At 55.6% G+C, this 19,874-nt stretch overlaps 1 protein-coding gene across 1 annotated transcript; it reads right to left on the reverse strand.

Moving 5' to 3' along the window:
• Positions 1-3: 3 nt before the first annotated feature.
• On the reverse strand, positions 4-15,442 carry WASHC1 (WASH complex subunit 1). Its single transcript, XM_055395236.2, has 11 exons — positions 15,286-15,442; positions 12,259-12,412; positions 3,409-3,520; positions 3,055-3,201; positions 2,781-2,917; positions 2,449-2,584; positions 2,094-2,295; positions 1,828-1,998; positions 1,276-1,434; positions 515-583; positions 4-431 (listed from the first exon to the last, which is right to left on the reverse strand). Exons 2-11 carry the CDS (start codon positions 12,405-12,407, stop codon positions 292-294), a joined length of 1,422 nt encoding a protein of 473 aa, XP_055251211.2. The 5' UTR covers positions 12,408-12,412; positions 15,286-15,442; the 3' UTR covers positions 4-291.
• Positions 15,443-19,874: the final 4,432 nt, after the last annotated feature.

Below are 19,874 nucleotides of genomic sequence, written 5' to 3' on the forward strand. Positions count from 1 at the left end.
GCATCTTGCATCACTTCTTTATTGATTCATGTACTGTTTTACTGCAGTCTCTCTAGGGAAGAGGAGCACACGCTGGTGAAGGGGGCTGGAGCACAGGCAGAGGGCAGCCCCCCGCCACCATGCCTCCCCCTCTCCCCAGTTTGGCCTCCGACAGCAGCCTCCTTGCTCCTTGAAGATCCCAACAAGAGAGCTGGAGAGTCCTCCGTGACCCCATCCCCCCAAGGAGCCTGTCCAGCTGTTCTGCACGGGGGCGTGGTGCAGTCGGGGACTGGGGTGAGGATGAGCCGAGCCCTAGGACTCCCAGTCATCCTCGTCTTCCTCGCCTGGGGGCTGTTGTGGGGGAGGTAGGGGTGGGATGGAGTCTGACATCCGGGCGAAGGCTCCCCCTGGTCCCTCGCTGGCCCCGGACCCAGGTCCTTTCCCAGAGATACCTGGGAGGGCAGACGCTGGAGTGAGGAGCTGGTCTGGGGTACCAGGCCACCCAGGCCTTAGACCTGGAAACCATGCTTCCTACCTTTGCGCCTCATGGCCAGCTTGTTGAAAAGGTCCGACATCAGGTCCCCGCCCTGGCTGGTGGCCCTCACTGCAGTGGGAAAGCATGGGGACAAGGTGAAGGGACCTGGGGTGGGCTCAATCCAGCCCATGTGACACCCCAGGGCTCAATCATGGGGTCCTCTGCACTGTCAACACCCTGGCCCCTCCACAGCCACCAGGCCACCACAGCTCCTGGAGCACTGGTCAGTGTTACTAGGAAAGCAGGTGGCCTCTGAGTAACAGAGTCACTGACATCCTGAGATAGGCACAGAGGAGCGGAGTGGCTTCTGTCCTGAGATGGGCACAGGGAGCGGAGTTGCCACCGCCCTGAGATGGGCACAGAGCAGAGTTGTTGCCCCGAGGTGGGGAAAAGAGCGGAGGCACCGCTGCCCTGAGACGGGCACAGGGAGCAGCACTGGGCAGAGAAGCCTGCCCGGGGTCCCCGTGTGGTGCTCAGAAGCACAGCTGGGGTGACTCAGGGCTTGGAACCCAGAGAGCACAGCTGCTTTGGGCCCAGACATGGCATCGGTCAGCACTGGATGCACAGCTGACGTAGCCCGGAGCCTCAAGGGGCCTTGCGAAGTGGGACGCAGCCAGGTCCCCATCTCTAAAATTATGCCTAGTCCCTGACTGTTTCCTTGGACAATTGGCCAAGTCTAAGCAGGCTCCACCACCGGGCAGGAGGGGCCTGCACAGCCCCTGGAGATGCGGGCAGAGTGCCCTCAGCGGGTCCAGCCTCACCTTGCTCCTGCTCCTTCTGCTTCTTCTTCTCCAGTTTGCGCTCCTTGACACTGCGGAGCTTGGCCTTGCCAATGCCCCCGGCCTGGCGGATGGACTCCAGCAGAGTGGCCCGGCCACTGGAGGGGTCAACCACTTCCTTGGGCGCTCCTTGGACCGGGGCTGGAGGGTGGAAGGTGCGAGGAAGAAAGGCTGCTGGGGCGGAGCCAGGCTGTGGGCCAGCACCACCCAGGGTGGGTGCCAAGGTAGCCTGGGAGACATACCACTGAAGGGCCACGCGGGGACTCATTGTATTTTCCATGGTTACTAGCAGCCCCCTGTCACTGGTTCAGGGGGAATGCGGGGTCCAGGCTCCCTCTACCCTGAAGGTTAGAATTTCAGGGCCCCACAGATTCGGTTTGAAACCACTACTTTGTGAACTTGGGAAAATGTGATTTTGAAATCAGAACTATTCTGAAAATCTAGAATTGACCACTTAAGCTACAGAAAACCCTCCAGGGATCTAGAAGTTGGAGGCACCCCTTCCCCACCCACAGGCCCCAGGACTGCCCCTACCTGAAGGGGATGCGCCCCCGCTGTCGTCCCCCCTGGGGGGCTGTCCTGGCGGGGCCACGGCCTGCGGCGGGGGCGGAGGCGGGGGGGCACTGACCAGCACAGCCGGAGCTGGGGGAGGCGGTGGAGGTGGCGGGGGCGGTGGGCGTGCCGTCAGCACCCCATCCTCGAGGTCTGGGACAGAAATTGAGACGGTGTCAGGTAGCTTCGGAGGCAAGAGGCTAAGCAGGGGAGCGCCCACCCCAGTCCGTCCCCAGTGCTCGGCCCACCTGGCTTGAAGGACTGGGCCACCTCCGTTTGGAAGGCAGGCAGCTCGGGAATGGCGCCAGGGGCAGAGGGGGCGATGCCAGGGCCCAGATCCGCGCTGTACATAAGGTCGTCGGCCACGCCTGGCAGGTCAGGCAGGTAGGACGGCACGTCGATGTCCGGTACCTGGCCCAGGTCAGGCACGTAGAAGTAGTTCTCCGGGACCTGTGGGTTGGGAGGGTGAGGGGGGCCAGGGAACAGGCCTTAGAGTCTCCCAGGCCCCCAAGCACAGCTGGGCAAGTAGGGGCCCATCAGACCCCTGGTCCAGACAACACGGGGGCCACACCTCCCCCAGCCCCAGGCATCATCTCCATCCACCTGCTGCTCCAGCTGCTCTCGCCTGCTGATGGACAAAGGGGCATCGAACAGCTTCTCCTCTGTCTCGGCCCCCAGCATCACATGGGTCTTTGTGACGGCACCAGCCAGGGGGTCCAGGAAGACATACTTCTTGTACCTGGAGAAGGTGGAGGGCAGGGGATGCGGCACCTGTGCTTAGCCCTCGGGCTGGAACACCCTTCTCACATTGTTAGGGCCACAGCTCAAGTTAGGATTATGGCCTCCCAGGCCTTACGAGCCTCCTGGCTCCCGGGCCATAGACTTCTGCTGTACCCGAGCCTGGAGGCCCCCTGGTCCCCGCGCCCCCCACTCACAGGTTCTCGGTGGTGTTGAAGAGCAGCAGGGAGCTGACAGAGTTGATGTTGCTGGGAAGTCCGCCCAGCCCCTCCTCAGCCTCGTCTTCAGGCTCCGGCTTGGTGTTCACACACACAGGGAAGAATTTCAGCTTCTCCTGGGGGCGTGGGGAGATGGGGATTGACTGAGGGAGGCAGGTTTCGGCTCCAGGTCAAAGTACTGCCCCCGTTCCCCCAGCAGTCAGAATCCTCTGGGGCCTCAGTTCCCCCCAGGGTGCAGGGCACCCTCGCAGACCTGCAGGGCCCGCTCGTCCAGGGGGCGGTGCTTGCTCTGGATCCTGTGGCGGGGACGCCTCTGCAGGCCGGGGTCCTGGGCCCCTGTGAAGATGGAGCCATACTCCTGCAGGCGCTCGGGGGCAGGGTACTTGGCGCTGGAGAACACCTGTGGACATAGGGCATCTGGTCACTCCTGCTGGGGCCTGAGAAGCTCCAGCCAGTCTGGGTTTGGGGTAGAGGGATTGTGGGCAGGAGGAAACCTGAGGGGTAGCTGAAGCAGGGACCCAGCAGCTTTGGAGGCCTGGGAAGAGGGGAAAGAAGAGGACTTTGGGGACCACCGACCAGCCAGAGGACAGGGCCACATGTCTGCTACCTTGATTGCCTTCTTGCTGCCCTTGATCCTCTCGACCTTGGCCTGGGCCAAGGACACCCTCTCCCCGATGGCCTGCAGCTGACTCCGGCTGAGCTCTACTCGCTGGGAGATCCTGCCACCAACAAAAAAACAAAACAAAAACCAATCACCAGGGCTGGAGGCTCCTCCCCAAGCCCCTGCAGCCTCTGGTCCCCCTTCTGTTTCTTATAGCAAACAGGTGAATAGGGACTCGGGTAAGGGCTTGTGCCTGAATTTTTTGCTTTGGCCATGCCCCACAACTTGCGGAATCTTAGTCCCCGAGCAGGGATTGAACCCATGCCCCTGCAGTGCAAACACAGTCTTAAACCCTGGACTGCCAGGGAAGCCCTCAGGTAAGGGCTCTTAAAACAGCAATACCTGTTTTTTCAGGGCTGAACTGCCCAGGTGACCTCGATCAGGACCATCCAACCTGCAGGGTCTGGGAACAGAGTGTATTCCGTTCCCTGGAGGTCTGGGCAGGGAAAGGCAATCACCCTGGCACCAAGATAGCACCTGTACGTGCCACCTGAAAGGATGTAGTGCCCATCCACCAGGGCTTTCGTCAGGCCCAGGTGAGCAGAGACAGAATCTTCATGACTTACATGGAGGAAACCAGAGCTTAGCGAGGCTGAGCGACAGGCTAGATTGGTCCTGATTCCAGTCCCAGAGCTGTCCACAGGAACTGCCTGATTCAGGGCAGGCGGCTCTGGGTAAACCCTAGTCCCCACTGAGGTTCTCACAGCTGTGGCTGGGCTGCCAAAGGGCTGCCCCGCCCCTTCCCAGGATTAGCGGGCTCCAGCAACAGGGTACCCTGTTAGTTCCTGAATATGCCCAGCGCTGCCTTGTCATATGGCCCAGCCGTCTCCCCACATGGCTGGTCCTTCAATTCACTGAGCCCCATGCCAAAGCCTCCCTGAGACAGAGTTTAAAACTCACTGTCACTTTCCAACCCCTAGCTGGCTATGGTTACACACTGCCACCTGTCACCATCACAGAGACATCATTTTGCCGACAAAGGTCTGCAGAGTCAAAGCTATGGTTTTTCCAGTAGTCATGCAGGGATGTGAGAGCTGGACCATGAAGGCTGAGCACCGAAGAATTAATGCTTTTGAACTGTGGTGCTGGAGAAGACCTTTGAGAGTCCCTTGGACTGCAAGGAGATCAAACCAGTCAATCCTAAAAGAAGTCAACACTGAACTGATGTGAAGAGCCAACGCACTGGAAAAGACCCTGTTGCTGGGAAAGACTGAGGGCAAGAGAAGGGGGTGACAGAGGATGAGATGGTTCGATGGCATCAGTGACTCCATGGATGTGACTTTGAGCAAACTCAGGGAGATAGTAAAGGACATGGAAGCCTGACATACTGCAGTTCATGAGGTCGCAAAGAGTTGGACATGACTTAGCAACTGAACAAGAACAACGTGTCACCATGTGTCTCCTGCCTGTGGGCTTCTGGGCTTGGGGCTCTGTTCCCAGCATGTGGCACCATGCCGGGCACCTGAAGGGCTCCTCTGCAGTCACTGAATGGCCAACACCACATGCCCCAAGGGAAATGCACACGCGCCTCCCTTTCACTATTCAGTAGCACAAGGTTCTTCTCACTTCCCAGGAACCCCAGCCCACCCCACCAGGGTGTCCTCTGCCCAAGAGCCCCCCTACCTCCAGGAACACCAGCCCCTGACCATGGCCACAGTTGGTGGATGGCAGAAGGGCCCGCGGTCTCTGGTCAGAGGCCACACGGCGAGGGAACTCAAGGACTGTTTTACCAGCCCTGATCAGCCAGTTTCACAAGCCTGGGGTCTCCACCCCTCATGAAGTCTCCTTGATTACTCCTGTGGCCGCTCGTGTGCAGGGGCTTGGGGACGCAGGGGATGCGCTCCAAGCAGGTACCCAAACCAGCTTAGTTTTCCTCAACAGGCTGGTCTGAGTGGGGCGGCAATGCATACCACAACAGGAGGCACAGCTTCCTTCCAGGAGATATGGAACCAGTGACCTGTCTGGGCCCACTTTCTGGCAGGGAGAACGGGTTCCGTACTTGCGCACAGGCCACCTCCTCTAGTTCCCAGCTCAGCCCCACGCTGCCAGGGTATGAAGCAACCTCACAGTTAACATAACAGCAGCGTAGAGGATGGACATCAGAACTGGACACAGACAGAGCCTGTTCTCTGTCTGACTTCTCAAAGTTGCAGACATCAAGCTTAACAGTGAACCCTGGCAAATTTCCGGAATGGATTATTAAATACAGGGTCCTGAGCAATCTGAAATGGAAGAAGTGGATCCCTCGGGCCAGCACTGTTCTAAATTTACAGCGTTTTCTGACAGGGTTATTAGCCTGGTGTATGAGGGGAAAAACCTTAGACACATGCAGCCTGAGTCAGCAAGGATGCTGATGGCTGCTCACAAAGTTCTGTGGATGAGATGGAGCTGGGGGCTGGAGGAGAGCACACTTAGGAAATATCAGAGCGAGCCAGAGAACAACAGCACCCGGAGGGCACCGCTGGCTGATTTCGGTCATGAACAAAGGTCTCCGGCAGGGCCCCGCACAGCTCACCCAGTGCTTGATTAGGAAGCTGGGATATCCAATGCGAAGGCCCCCAAACGGTCTGCACAGTGGAATCAAGACCCATGTGAGCTGAAAGGCCAGGAAAGGTGACACTGATACAGAAAGACCGTGAAGCTCAGCACTCAGGTTTAGAAAGCCAAGTGTACAAACACGGGGAATAGAGGTTGAGCAGGAGTTCAGGTGAAGGAGGACCTGACGACTGTGGCCACCCAGGCGCTAACGGCAGCCTCGACCAAGGAAGTGAGTCTGTGGAGCACACAGCACCATGTTCCTCTCCCACCTTCTTTCAACACACGGGACGTCCACTCTCTTGGAGCCACGGCAGAGGAAGGAGAACCCTGGACTCATGGGCTCATCTCCTGGACACCCCACTCACCCACAGCCGTGTCCCCTTCAAACCGGGTCCACACGTTAAGAGGACCCGGAATTCCCTTCCGTGGTACAGGCTCTGCCTGAGTCATGGTTGCAGCGCTAGCACCTGGGACAGCGCCTGACACAGAACACAGCGGCTGAGTAAGAAGTGACGAGGGAACGAACGTCCAGAGGAGGGTGAGGAGTGAGAAGCTCATGTCATACAAAGTAAGTGAAGGACGTTCGGTCTAAAGATGAGATGACTTTGAGAATGCAACTCCCTTCCAATACCAGACCACCTCAAGTGCTATCAGGTGGGAAAGCACTCATCACTGCAGAGAGTGGGGTTCATGAGAGTCCGTGGTGGGGGGGCAGTGGGTGTGACATGGACATAGACCTCAGTGCTGCAGAGGAAAACGTCCCCGTAAAGATGAGATGACGAGATGACTGAGACTGTAACTCCCTTCCGATACCAGAAGACCTCAAGTGCTGTCACTAGGAAAGTAATCGTCACTGCAGAGAGTGGGGATGCATCAGAGTCCGTGGCGGGGGCGCAGTGTGTGTGACATGGATGCAGACCTCAGTGCTGCAGAGGAGAACATCCTCGTAAACCACTGCCTGGCCTGGGAAGCCATCAGACTCCAGCCAGATGCCCACTGTCAGGGTGCTCCGGGGTAGATTCCTGGGAGGGACAGGATGGAAGATGAAATTCCCAGGGTTCTATTCTTATCTAAGTAATGTCCTGCTTGTTGACAAAGGCCCCAGGCAGCCCAATCTCAGACCAAGGGCGAGAGGAGGTTTCAGCTGGCGGGTCATCTCTCCTGACTGGCAGGGACAGGCTGGAAGGCAGTGCTGGGAAGGCCTGCGGGGCCATGTGGGGCGGGCCTGAGAGCCAGGACTGATCAGCAGCATCCACTGCGAACAGCACGGCGCCACGAGGGCGGCTTGTTGGTTCCTCATTCGGGCCCCAGGGCTCAGCTTCCAGGCTCATCCCTGCAGCTGCGTCCCCAGCGTCACCAGGACCCCAGCAGGGATCTGCTCAGAGCCTGGGGCAGAGAGGAATCGGGCAACACACGCCTGCTCCCAAGGAGACAGACAACTGCCATGTCCCCAAGCCTTGGGGACAGCAGCAGTGTGGTCGCAGGCAGGTCACTTAACTGGTCCATGTCCCACCTTTTTCAGCTAAGAAGCAAGGCTGGTACCTTTTAAATCGCAGAACTGTCGTAAAGGTCAAAGTCAGTGATGTGTGTCTCATGACCCAGACAAGCCGACAAGTCCCCAGAACACGGTCAACGTCTGCCTGGACCGCCCACAGACTGGGTGGGGTGAGGGGCCCCAGGCAGTGCTGAGTAGACCCAGAGAAGAACATTCCAGACTCCAGACAAGGACATGACACACTGCAAGGGAGAACTGTGGAGAGCAGAGGGTTCCTCTGCCAGGGCCTGGGGCGTGAGGGGATCAAGGTCAACGAGGCCCCCAGGGGGCCAGGACAGCACCTGGATTGCCTCTGAAACTGAAGCTGATCCCCACAACCCTCTCTGGAGATTGCCTATGAAGCCAGGCAGGCCCAGGGCCCCCTTGGGGCTGCTGCTGCTCCCAGCATCACACTAGTCAGCTGTAGGGGGGGGGCGGGGGAAGACCCCCAGCCCTAACTGCCGCTCCCCTCTCCTCTCTGGCCACCCCACCCCCACTCCCATCAGCCCTCTGAGCAGCTCTTGCTTTACCCTGAATCTTCTCCACTTGCTGGGGTAATTAAGAACGATCTGCTAATTATGCAGGCGGCTGATTGAGGCCTTCTAACCCTGGGAGGCACCAGGTGCCAATCAGCGGGGAGGAGGGGAGCATGGAGGAGGGGAGAGGAAGGAGGAAGTGAGGAGGAAGAGAAGGGAGGGGAGCTGGGCGGGGAGGAGAGGAAGAAAAGACAAGGGAAAGCTCTGCAGAGGGCAAGCGGTCAGGCTGGGGCTTCTGGGAAGGGCCGTCTCTAAACCCGCTGTTCACGCAGTCCACTCCACTTCTGCAGCCCCTCTGCACGTCATCTAAGTCATGTGGAGCAGGTGACGTCTCTGGGTAGCTATTTTGGGGCTTGCATCTCCCAGGTGACGAGGGGCAGGTGAGGGCGGGAGGTCTGCTAAGCAGGAGGACAGGCCGGGGAGGGGCTGTGATGAGCGGTCCAGGCGCCCGCGAAGTCCTTGTCATTCTCTCCAGCTCTGCAGACTTGGCTGCGGCACAGCAGAGCTGAGAAGGACCCGGCTCAGAATGCTAATACCCCATGAGCTCACCTGCCTGCAGAGCTGGGCACAGGCTCCAAGGGGGCCGAGGGCTGGGCCTGGGCCTGAAGGGAGGGGAGGGGAGGGGTTCTTCTCTGCAAGAGGAGTACGTTCACGGGGAGCGATTCCAAGTGGGGGTCACACTGCAAAAGCCCACAAGGACAGAAGAACCTCAGGCCCGCAGGTGGCTGGGGGCTGGAGGTGGGGCACAGCACCCCCTCTCCCTGTCGTCCCCGCCCCCTCCCTCCCCCCGACCTCACTCCCACTCTGTCACCATGTCCTGCCACAATCCCCTTTGAAGGGTCTCTGACCCGCCCGCCTGCTCCGCAGCCCCTTCCTTGGTCCCTGTGCAGCTGCCTGATGACCCCTCCCAGCTCTCTGTCCCATCACTTCCTGCTCAGACCCGTCAAGCCTCCCAAAACCCTGGACTCAAGCTTAAAGCCCCATCCAGCTGGGAGAAGCCCTCACGGCCCTGCCGTGGCCCTGCTGTTCCCTCACCCACTCCTCCCACCAGGGACTGTCCCAGCATTGTGGGGACATGAGAAGGGCTCGGGGGTGGGGGCCCAAACGTGGGGGCTGACTTTCACCCCATCCTGCAGTGAAGGAGCGGACTGCAGGGACATTGGCCTCTGGGCCGGGGTGCTCAGGCCCCTGCTGCCCGGGGCACCACCCTCCAGGCAGGCCTCAAGCCCCTGGCGCTCCTTTCCAGGTCCCAGCAGAGGGCCACGGGCCGCATTCCCCACCCTCAGCAGAACCTGCCCCATGTGGCCCCCCCTTCAGGAGGCCTTCCCTGACACGGGAGCAGGAGGTCATGTTCCTGTGACCATCTGCTCCCTAATTTCATCACAGCCAGTCTCCACCAGGGATGCCATTGCTCCCACAGGCCTGGTCCCCACATTTTGGTTTAAACCCTAGGGCTGGGGGTTAGGCATATGACCAAGGGCTGAGCCAGCCGCTGTGTCACCCCCACTCCACCCCAGCCATGGCTCTGGGACCGCCGTGAGGCCAAGGCTTCTGGGGAGGTGCTCTTTCCTGCTGGACCCGAGCTGTAGGCTCACTAGTCACCTTGCCGGAGTGAGGCCTGTCTGGGAGTGGGGCCAACCCAGAGGCAGCAAGCAGGGACGGGATGAAAGCAAACCGGGTCCTCACGACATCACTGAGCCCTGCAACTCCACAGCCTGCTCTGCAGACTGGTTACTTTTGCTTCAGTTGGTTTGGGGAATCTAACTGATAAATGTGCTGCCAAGTCTTGCTTCTCTCTCCTCTGGATGCCCAGGCGCCCACACAGTGCATGCTACACGGCTCAGAATCAGCTCAGCCAATGGCTCTCCACTCCGAGATGATGCCACCCCTGAGCACAGGGACCATGTAGCCACGCATCATCGGTATCCCTCAGTCCCGAATGCTGGGTGCCTGCTGGGAGAGGGGGCAGGGGCACCCGGAAGTCGGCCGTTTAGGGGAGCACCCTGCCAGCCCTGGGCCTCAATGAGCCTACCACCCCTCCATGTGACATGGCCTTCCTGCCCTCTGCTTCTCCCATCCAGGAGCAGAGGAACCTGGAAATGTCTACAGGAAGGGAAAGGAAAGCATGCTAAGAATCCAATGCTCCTCTTACAGACAGGCAGGCGTGCAGTCACGGTCCTGGAGAGGAAACACAAGTATCTCTGATGGACTGTTTCATCACGAGGCATGGGGTGACCAAAATCTGGCACTAGTGGCTTTTAAAGGCTTGTGTCCTCTTGCTTAGGTGATCCCTGGATATATTTAGCACCTAACACTTTCTATAACTACTGACAACAGGTAATAGAGGGCTAGCACAGGTGGCAAACGAGCAGAGATGATGTTACTAGATAACAAGAGTGAACATTCACAGGATGCTTACTATATACCAGGCACTTTGGTCCCTTTGTAAGTTTCAATTCATTTCATCTTAACAATGATCCTCTGAGGAAGGCACCATTATCACTGCCATTTTATGGATGGGAACACTGAGGCTTTATAGGGAGATTAAGAGCAAGCAAATGGGGAAGACACACTGAAGCCAGAAAGTCCGCTCCAAAGTCAACCCCCTTAATGAGGCCCCGCTCTCGGTTACATTCACATCCTGGAGAGGCCTGGGGCAGCCAGGTGCATTAGAGGACACCTCAGAGGCAGAAGAGTCAAGTGGATCTAACACTGGGACTCTCCATCTGGAGACAATGACCCCATTTTCTGCCCTCACTGGGGAAGGCTTCTGGGAAGAGGTGGGGTTCCAGTCGGTGGAGGAGGAGACTGCACGCTGCAGCGGTGGGGGTTCCTGGTCTGGGATACGAGCAGGGGACAGTGGGGGAGACTTGGCCAGGACAGGGACCTGAGTCAGGCGGTCAAATACTCCAGCCAGGGAAGCACAATGTGGGCACCCAGGAAGGAGAAGCGCCAGCCCACCTTAGCTTGCTCATGGCCAGAGAAAGAGGACCTTACACAGGACAAAACTGGGGAAACTTTGCAGAAAACAGCAAACACCATGCACACACGTTCAGCCAACAATGAATGACAAATCACAAGAGCCTGGGAGCTGAACTGGACCAGCGCTCGGGGCACAGACGGCCACCACCCCCACCCAGGGTCGCTGAGGAGCCGAGGCCACCTCGCCAGCCTCACGGAGCCCCTTGCTCCAGCCACACTGGCTTCTACTCAGGCCCCTCTCCACTTTAGCTCACGCCCTTCCTCCTTTCTTGAAGGTTTCCCCCCAACCTACCCACTCACGATCTCCCCTTCCACCGGTCTGGCTTTTCCTCACCTATGTCTTCTCTGACCCTGCAGACCAAATCAGGCCTCCTATCACAGAGACAGGGGTAATTCCAGAGCCTGGAGCCCCCCTGGGTGTGACACCTAGTTCCACCACTCAGGCAAGTCTTCTGACCCTTCTGCCAGAGTTTCCTCATTAACAAAAGTGTTAATAACAGAAGCTCAAACAAAAAGTTGTTGAGGGATTTCTCTGGTGGTCCAGGGGCTAAGACTGTGCTCCCAGTGCAGAGGGTCTGAGTTCAATCCCTGGTCAGAGAACTAGATCCCACATGCTGCAACTAAGACCCAGCGCAGCCAAATAAATAAATACATATTAAAAAAAAAAAAAAAAGCTGTTGAGAATGCTGAATGAGTGAACACACTCAGGTCAAGGGTGGCACACGGTTAATGGGATACAAATATTAGGTGTTACAAGACAGCAGAGACTGGTTTTACCACAGCTGTAACTAACACCCCGCTGATACTTAGAGTCTGTCTCTGCTGCTGGAGGGGACCCTCCAGCTGGGCAAGGATGCTGCCTTATTAAAGGGCCCAGAGCCTTCACACAAGAAATGCTGGATAACCAACCATGGGCTGACTGGCAGAACAGGCAAAGGAACAGCGCCCCCCAGCAAGGGAAGAGCAGTTGGGAGAGTCATACGACCGCCAGGGCCCGTGGTTGCATGGGGAACCCCAGGGCTAAGCGGGACGGTAAAGAGTGAGCACTTACAAGAAAAAGTTCTAAGCAGGGCACCCAGCTTGGCCCCCTGGGCACAGGGAAGCCAGCTGGGTCCCCCTCAGGACCGAGAGTCACCACAGAGGTGCTCCGAGAGGGTGCCTTTGGAACTGGAGAGACGACTGCCCGGGCCAAGGAGCAGCACCCACCTGCTGAAGATGTCTCCGGAGACCTTCTGTAGGTACTGCAGGGCATCCGCCACCTGCTGGATGGCCTCCTCTCGCCGCAGGTCTGGCTGAATGAGGGGCACTGCATAGGTCTGACCGGCCAAGGAATGCTGGGTCCCCGTGGGGGTCATGGTGCCTGGGGGGAGAGAAGGGAGCATCAGGACCCCCAAATACTTGCCCACACCCACCTGGCACAGGGCCAGGTGCGGGAGAAGAGCACACACACAGCCCTGCGTCCCAATGGTCTGCACGGCTTCAGCCTGGGTGGCAGTCGGGGGGCTCCCAGGAGCTGCTCTTCTGTCAATGCTGGTTGAGTGAACAAAGGAAACTTAAGGACCAGAGAATGACACAGGCATTCAGAGAGCTCTGACTGGCTGCCACAAGGTGGGTACATGGTACCCAGCTAGGTGCCCCTGCCCTACCTCATCTCACCTCAACCTCCCAAGCCTGGATGAACAATAAAGAAACTGTGGCTGCGGAGTGAAAAAGAGGGATGGATTGCGGGGGAGTGGGGAATTGCCTGTGTCTACTGCCGGGTAATAGCAAATGGTACCGGTTCTGCCAAGAGCACAGAAAATATGGACTCTGGGTTCTTCCCTTTCTGGTCCCTGGGACCTGCTCCCGAGAAAGGACAGGCCATGGTGGGAGGCAGAGACGTCCGGGCTCTGCTCTCCCAGATTAGAGCTGGGCGTGGGGTGGGGGGAGGCAGGAGGAAGGAGGGACACACGGCGGGTGGACAGGAAGGAAAAACCCTCCTTCAGACTGCAAGAGGAGGGCAGAGTCAAGTCTATTTATACTGGCTTTAATTAACTCAGCTCCCTGGTGCCACCAAAGCAGCAATCGCACTGCAGACGGCACTGATGTGATTGGCAAGAGAGGCATCGGGTAGAATATTAAGGCACCAAGCCCCTATAAATAGGCCTAATCACGGCCCCTTGGTAGAAGACCGTGAAGAAGACATTAATCAGCCTGGTACTGTGCCCCAGACCTGCTCTCCTAGGTGGCAACAGAAGTGTGAGTGGGGCTGGGTAAGTAAGGCCAGGGTGGGTTTAGGAGGCTTTGTTTGAGCTTCAAGTCCTGTGTGACCTGGGTAAGTTGCTTGCCTTCTCTGAACCTCTGATTCTTTCCACTTCTCATCCCACAGACTGAGAATGGCACTGCCCTCTGAAAAGTGGTTATGCTCAATGCTTCACACCAATATCCTCACCATGCTGGAGCTTACTCCTTCTCGCCCTCTGCTGGCTTCCCCCACTTTTCCTTCCACCCAGCTTGTTCTCTCCTACCCTTTCCAGGCCAGCACTCTTCCTGGTCTGAGATAATCAGTCTGCTCTCCAAGCTTTTCTCCAGTGGTGAACACCTCAGCTTCCTATACCTGAGCCTGCCGAGCACCCTCATCAGGATTCTCGGAGTAACTCCTCACCTCCCCACCTCTCTTCCCACCATCAAGTGACCAAAGTAGAGCCAACTGATCCCAAACCATCCCCACCCCTGCCCCTCTGCATTTACACTGACACAGTTCTGCTGGGCATCCTAGCTTAGTTCAGTATGTCAGTTTTCCCACCTGTAAGACAGAGAGGGAGAAAAGGCAGAAAGAAGGTACGTTCTGTGCTCATCCTGAGATGCACTTCTCATGGTCAGTCACCCACCTAATGTGTGTCTGTCCATGCACCAGGGGGTGCAACAGGCACAAAGCCCCCAGGCAAGGAAGCAGCAGGTCTGTCGAAGAACTGAGAGCCTGAGTACAGGTGTCCAGAGCTTTTACTCATTCTGTCTGCTAACAAGGGCTGATCAACTATCAAGCACTGGTCATGACCACAACGAAGAAGAATAAGACCCTACGCTGGCTGTGAAGACAGCCTGGAAAACAATTAAACAGCAGGTGTTAATGCTCTAATCCAGCTGTGAACCCAGTGCTAAGGGACAATGAGGAAGGAGCAAGTGACAAACCCCTGCTGGGGTCAGGGAGTCTGGAAAAGCTCTTGGCAGAAGCTGTGCCTCCCTACCAGGCCTGGGAGAGAGGGCAGGGAGAGCACCCCAGGGAGAAGGGACAGCTGAACAAAGGTATGTAGGGAAGGGCAAGTGGTTTGGGCAGGGATGATAAAACCATCCTTGGAGGAGGAGCAGAAAAAGACATTGGCCAGACTGTGAAAACCACTGACGGCAAGGAGTACGACTTGAGCCTGAAGGCCAGCAATGAGATCCTCACACTTGCCATCCGGTATAGGGGCCACAAACTACAGGGCTCCTAAGCACCTGAAATAAATGGAGCTCGTCTGAATGCAATAGAGTCGAAGTGTAAAATACACACCGAATTTCATACTTCCGACCAAAACGAAGAAAATATCTCATTAAAAATTTAAATACTGATGACATCGTTGAAAAGACCATACTTTATATACAGTGGGCTAAATAAAGTGTATTACTAAGTTAATTTCGGTCTTCCCTTTTAAAGTCACACATGTAACTCGTAGCTTCTTGCACAGTACTTTTTTCCTGGACAGCGGACGCTACCTTTGACTTAAAGAATCCTGGTAAACGCTGTGGATTCTCATAGGAGAGTGAACACACAGCAAACCGACTCTCACAAATTCTGCTTTTACAATAAATTTGCAAGTGTCGGCATACCGACACCCACACTAGCTGCGGGCAGGGTTATAGCGGTGTGGGGTCAACCAGGGGCCGGGAGGGACGGCCACAAAGGGAGGGTTCCGAGAGCCGGGCCGGTGGTGGGCAGGCCCACGCGGCGGGAGCCGGGCCCTCCTCGCAAACCGGTCGGGGTTCCCCGGGACCCCGGGTCGGGGATGTGGTGCGGCGAGGGCGCGTACGGAGGCCCAGTCCGAACCCAGCGGACGGACGCACAGCCAGTCGGCGTCCGAGGCGGAAGTCAGCCGGCCCGTGCCTCCCGGCCGGCGTCCCCCGGAGCCGCTCCCGCCTCCGTCCGTCCCCTTGGCGACCCGCCCCCAACACCCCCTCTCCGTCGCGCCGTCCCAGCCAGGCCCGCGCCCTCACCTGCGTTACGCCCGCCGCTTCCCCCCGCCGCCGCCCGCTCCGCCTCCCGGGTGATCCCGGCCTGGAGCTCCGGCCCCGCCTCCAGCCGTCAGTTCCGCCGGCTACGCGCCGCGGGTCTGGGCCACCAGCAGCCGCCCGGCCCCCAGCACCGCCCTACCCGGCGGCCAGACGCGACCCCCACGCAGCCCCGCCCCCGTGCCCTCTGGCCCCTCTCCGCGCGCAGCCGCTCCCGTCGCCGCGCGGCCCCGCCCTCGGCCCCGCCCCCGCGCGGCCCCGCCCCCGCGCCCGCTCCACCCACTTCTCCTCTGTGAGGCACTAGATCGTGCCTCTCTGTGCCCGGGTTTCCTGGGCTTGGCCGCTGCGGGCCGAGCGCCCCAGAGTCCGCCCAGTGCCCGCCCTCCCTTAGATAGTAAATGCCAGACACGGAAGGACCGCGCTGTGCGAGGTGCCCCGTAGCCGCCAGATCCAAACAAAACCAGGGCTGTGGTTGCGGTGGAAGCGTTATAGTTTAATGGGTTCAGGGCTCCTGACCGTCTCTCCTGGACCACACTTTAATCAGGCTCCTCTGACTCCTCTTCCCAACTAGGCCTCCACTTGCGTAGCCCAGTTTTAGCAAGAATCCTGTCACTCGATTTAGCCAGAAACCTCCGCCCTCTTATCTGGCCAAATTCCTTCCTCGCTTACCGGCCACCTTACCTGCCCCCCATCCCTGTCCCCAGGTGATGTCCCACCCCTCACCTGCCCGCCTGCAGCAAGAATCCTAGCCTAGAATTACCCGTCGCTCTTAAGTAATTTTCCATCCACCCCATCCCCTACCCTGCTGTTTGTCCAGAAGTCCCCACTTGTCTGCTGTATTTGGAATTGACCCCGGGTCTCTAATGACCTCCCTTTTCCCCTGTTGCCAAGTCCCGAAAAATCTGCTTTTACCACTTCAATGACTGTACGGCTCTGGTTTCCTTTCACATGTTGGTTTGGGACGATGACAGAGTTCTGGATATTGCTGATGGTTGCACGACGAGGTGAATGTATGTCATGCCACTACACTGTACACTGAGAAATGGTTAAAATGGTAAATTTTATGACATGTCTTTGTTTCGACAGGAGAAAAGGCCTAGATGGTTTTTTAAAACACTTAAAAAGTTAAGTACATAAAAGCAACATCAGTGCAAAGATCCTGTAATAGTCCCTCCTGGGGTCCGTGGACTTGCCTCAGAATTCTCGTCCCCTCTCTTTTAGGATTGCCAGATGAAAACAGAAGATGCCAAGGTCATTTGAATTTCAGATGAAAAAAAAAGTTTTTTATTTTTATTTTTAATATAAGTATGTCCCAAACTGAACATGGGGCACACTTACATTAAAAAAGTCATTTGTTGTTTATTTGAAATTCAGGATTATGTGTTTTATATTTTTTTGCTAAATCTGGCACAAATGACTCTTTTCCGATTACTCTCAGAATTTTGTCCTCTTTCCCTACCCCTCTCTGCATCCTTCCCTGGGAGAGAGTTAGGATGAAATGTCTTTTTTGAGTAGACCCCAGTGTTTGCAGGCTGCAGAATACTGTTCCCACCAGTGATGGGAAAGAGATGGGTTTGCACCTCTATTATAGACCGAATGTGCACCCCTTCCAATACATTAACACCTAACCCCCAAGGTGACAGCATTTGGGCCGGGGCCTTTAGGAGGTAATTAGGGAGAGATGATGTTATGAGGGTGGGGCTCTCATGAGGGGAGACAGCCCTGATGAGGAGAGACGCTCTGTCTCTCTGCAGCAGTAAGGACACAGACAAAAGGGAAAAGCGCTCTCTCCAGGAACCAAATCGGCAGTACCTGGATCTCGGACTCTGGAGCCTCCAGAACTGTGAAAAATAAATTCAAGCTGTTTAAGCCACTCTATGGTATCTTGTTTTTGACTAATACAACCTGCAAGCTCGTTTCCCCCTCACTCCACCTGAGCAATGACTGATCGGCTTAAGGTATCCAGAACACATCAAAGAGGGACTGATGGAGTCTCGGCTGCTGCATTTATAAACTGGGGTTAAGGGTTGAGCACGGGAGAGAAAGGATGTCTAAGTGCTCTGTGAGCTGTGAAGTGTGTTCAGACACAAAGGGCTCGGGATGTCTGTCTGTACACAGACATTTGCCCACATACTCCACACGTCAAACCCAGCTGTCTTCTGACAAAAGTGCTGCAAGACAGCACACCCAGCCCGGAGCAGCCAGTTCACCCTCCAGATTGCTTACCCTCACTTCATCCAAGTCCTCTACCTCATCTACCACCGACTGGCTATCCCACACTTCATTTCAAAGTTTTCCTAGGAGCTGGATTGCAAAGCATTTAACCTCAGCCACTTGAGCTGTAGTGATAATGCTGAGGATAAAGAAAAGCTGAGTGTCGTCTTAATATGTGGACACTAGGGCCCCACCAGCCGCTGGTGGCCCATTGTGTAATTCTATTCACACAAAATATCCAGAAAAGTCGATGCAGGTTGGTTGTTTCCAAGAATGAGGGGAAGGGGTAATGTGAATCGGCTTCTTAATGGGTACGTGTGTGCTCAGTCGTGTCCGACTCTTTGCGACCCCATGTACTATAACCCGCCAGGCTCCTCTGTGCATGGGATTCTCTAGGCAAGAATACTGGAGTGGGCTGCCATGCCTCCCCTAGATGAGCTTCCCTACCCAGGGATTGAACCCGACTCTCTTGTGTTGGGAGGTGGGTTCTTTACCACTGAGCCACCTGGGATGCCCTGCCTAATGGGTACAAGTTTTTAATTGGGGGTGATGAAAAGTTTCAGAAAGGTGATGAAAGGTCTCCTACACAGAAGGAGGGGTTTCACAGCATTACTAAATGCCACTGAATTGTTCGCTTTAACTTTTTTACATTTATTGAATCTTTATTACGATCACATCTACAAGACATTTTGTTTGATGGTTTGGGGAGTGAAAAAGAATTTAATGGCCTGACTGGGAAATGAGAGACACAGATGAAAAACAACACAAGGCCATATTTTACAAATTTAGTTGATAAAGAGTAAAGCAAGGCTGTATCATTGACTGCATGATGATTAAATTTTTTTGCTTTCTTTTTTAATATAATTTTTATTGGGATATAGTTGATTTACAATGCTGTGTTAGAAGCTGTTCACTTTAAAATGGTCAGTTTGTATGGCTATCACCTCAATCTAAAAAATGAAACTGACAAACAAGGCTGGGGTGTGAGAAATGCTGTCTAAGCACTAGGGGAAGAAAGGAAGCAAAAAGGTAAAATACAGATGTGAGCCCAATCTACTTCTTTTTAACAAAAATTCCCTAAGAATCCCCATCCAGCAACTTTCTCTTACATCTTATTGACCAGGTCTGGACCACATGACCTTCAGTCAGTTCAGTTCAGTTCAGTCGCTCAGTCGTGTCCGACTCTCTGCGACCCCATGAATCACAGCACGCCAGGCCTCCCTGTCCATCACCAACTCCCGGAGTTCACTCAAACTCATGTCCACAGAGTCGGTGATGCCATCCAGCCATCTCATTCTCGGTCGTCCCCTTCTCCTCCCACCCCCAACCTTTCCCAGCATCAGAGTCTTTTCCAGTGAGTCAACTCGTCGCATGAGGTAGCCAAAGTATTGCAGTTTCAGCTTTAGCATCAGTCCCTCCAATGAACACCCAGGATTGATCTCCTTGCAGTATAAGGGACTCTCAAGAGTCTTCTCCAACACCACAGCTCAAAAGCATCGATTCTTCGGCGATCAGCTTTCTTCACAGTCCAACTCTCACATCCATACATGACCACGGGAAAAACCATAGCCTTGACTAGACGGACCTTGGTTGGCAAAGTAATGTCTCTGCTTTTTAATATATTATCAAGGTTGGTCATAACTTTCCTTCCAAGGAGCAAGCGTCTTTTAATTTCATGGCTGCAATCAGCATCTGCAGTGATTTTGGAGCCCAAAAAAATAAAGTCTGACACTGTTTCCACTGTTTTTCCATCTATTTCCCATGAAGTGATGGGACCAGATGCCATGATCTTTGTTTTCTGAATGTTGAGCTTCAAGCCAACCTTTTCACTCTCCTCTTTCACTTTCATCAAGAGGCTTTTGAGTTCCTTTTCACTTTCTGCCATAAGGGTGGTGTCATCTGCATATCTGAGGTTATTGATATTTCTCCCGGCAATCTTGATTCCAGCTTGTGCTTCTTCCAGCCCAGCGTTCCTCATGATGTACTCTGCATATAAGTTAAATAAGCAAGGTGACAATATACAACCTTGACGTACACCTTTTCCTATTTGGAACCAGTCTGTTGTTCCATGTCCAGTTCTAACTGTTGCTTCCTGACCTGCATACAGGTTTCTCAAGAGGCAGTTCAGGTGGTCTGGGATTCCCATCTCTTTCAGAATGTTCCACAGTTTATTGTGATTGACACAGTCGAAGGCTTTGGCATAGTCAATGAAGCAGAAATAGATGTTTTTCTGGAACTCTCTTGCTTTCTCCATGATCCAGCGGATGTTGGCAATTTGATCTCTGGTTCCTCTGCCTTTTCTAAAACCTGCTTGAACATCTGGGAGTTCACGGTTTATATACTGCTGAAGCCTGGCTTGG

The sequence above is a fragment of the Moschus berezovskii genome, chromosome 6 (assembly GCF_049115385.1).
Source record: "Moschus berezovskii isolate FMDL1 chromosome 6, NW_MosBer_1.0, whole genome shotgun sequence".
In the NCBI taxonomy this organism is placed as follows: domain Eukaryota; kingdom Metazoa; phylum Chordata; class Mammalia; order Artiodactyla; family Moschidae; genus Moschus; species Moschus berezovskii.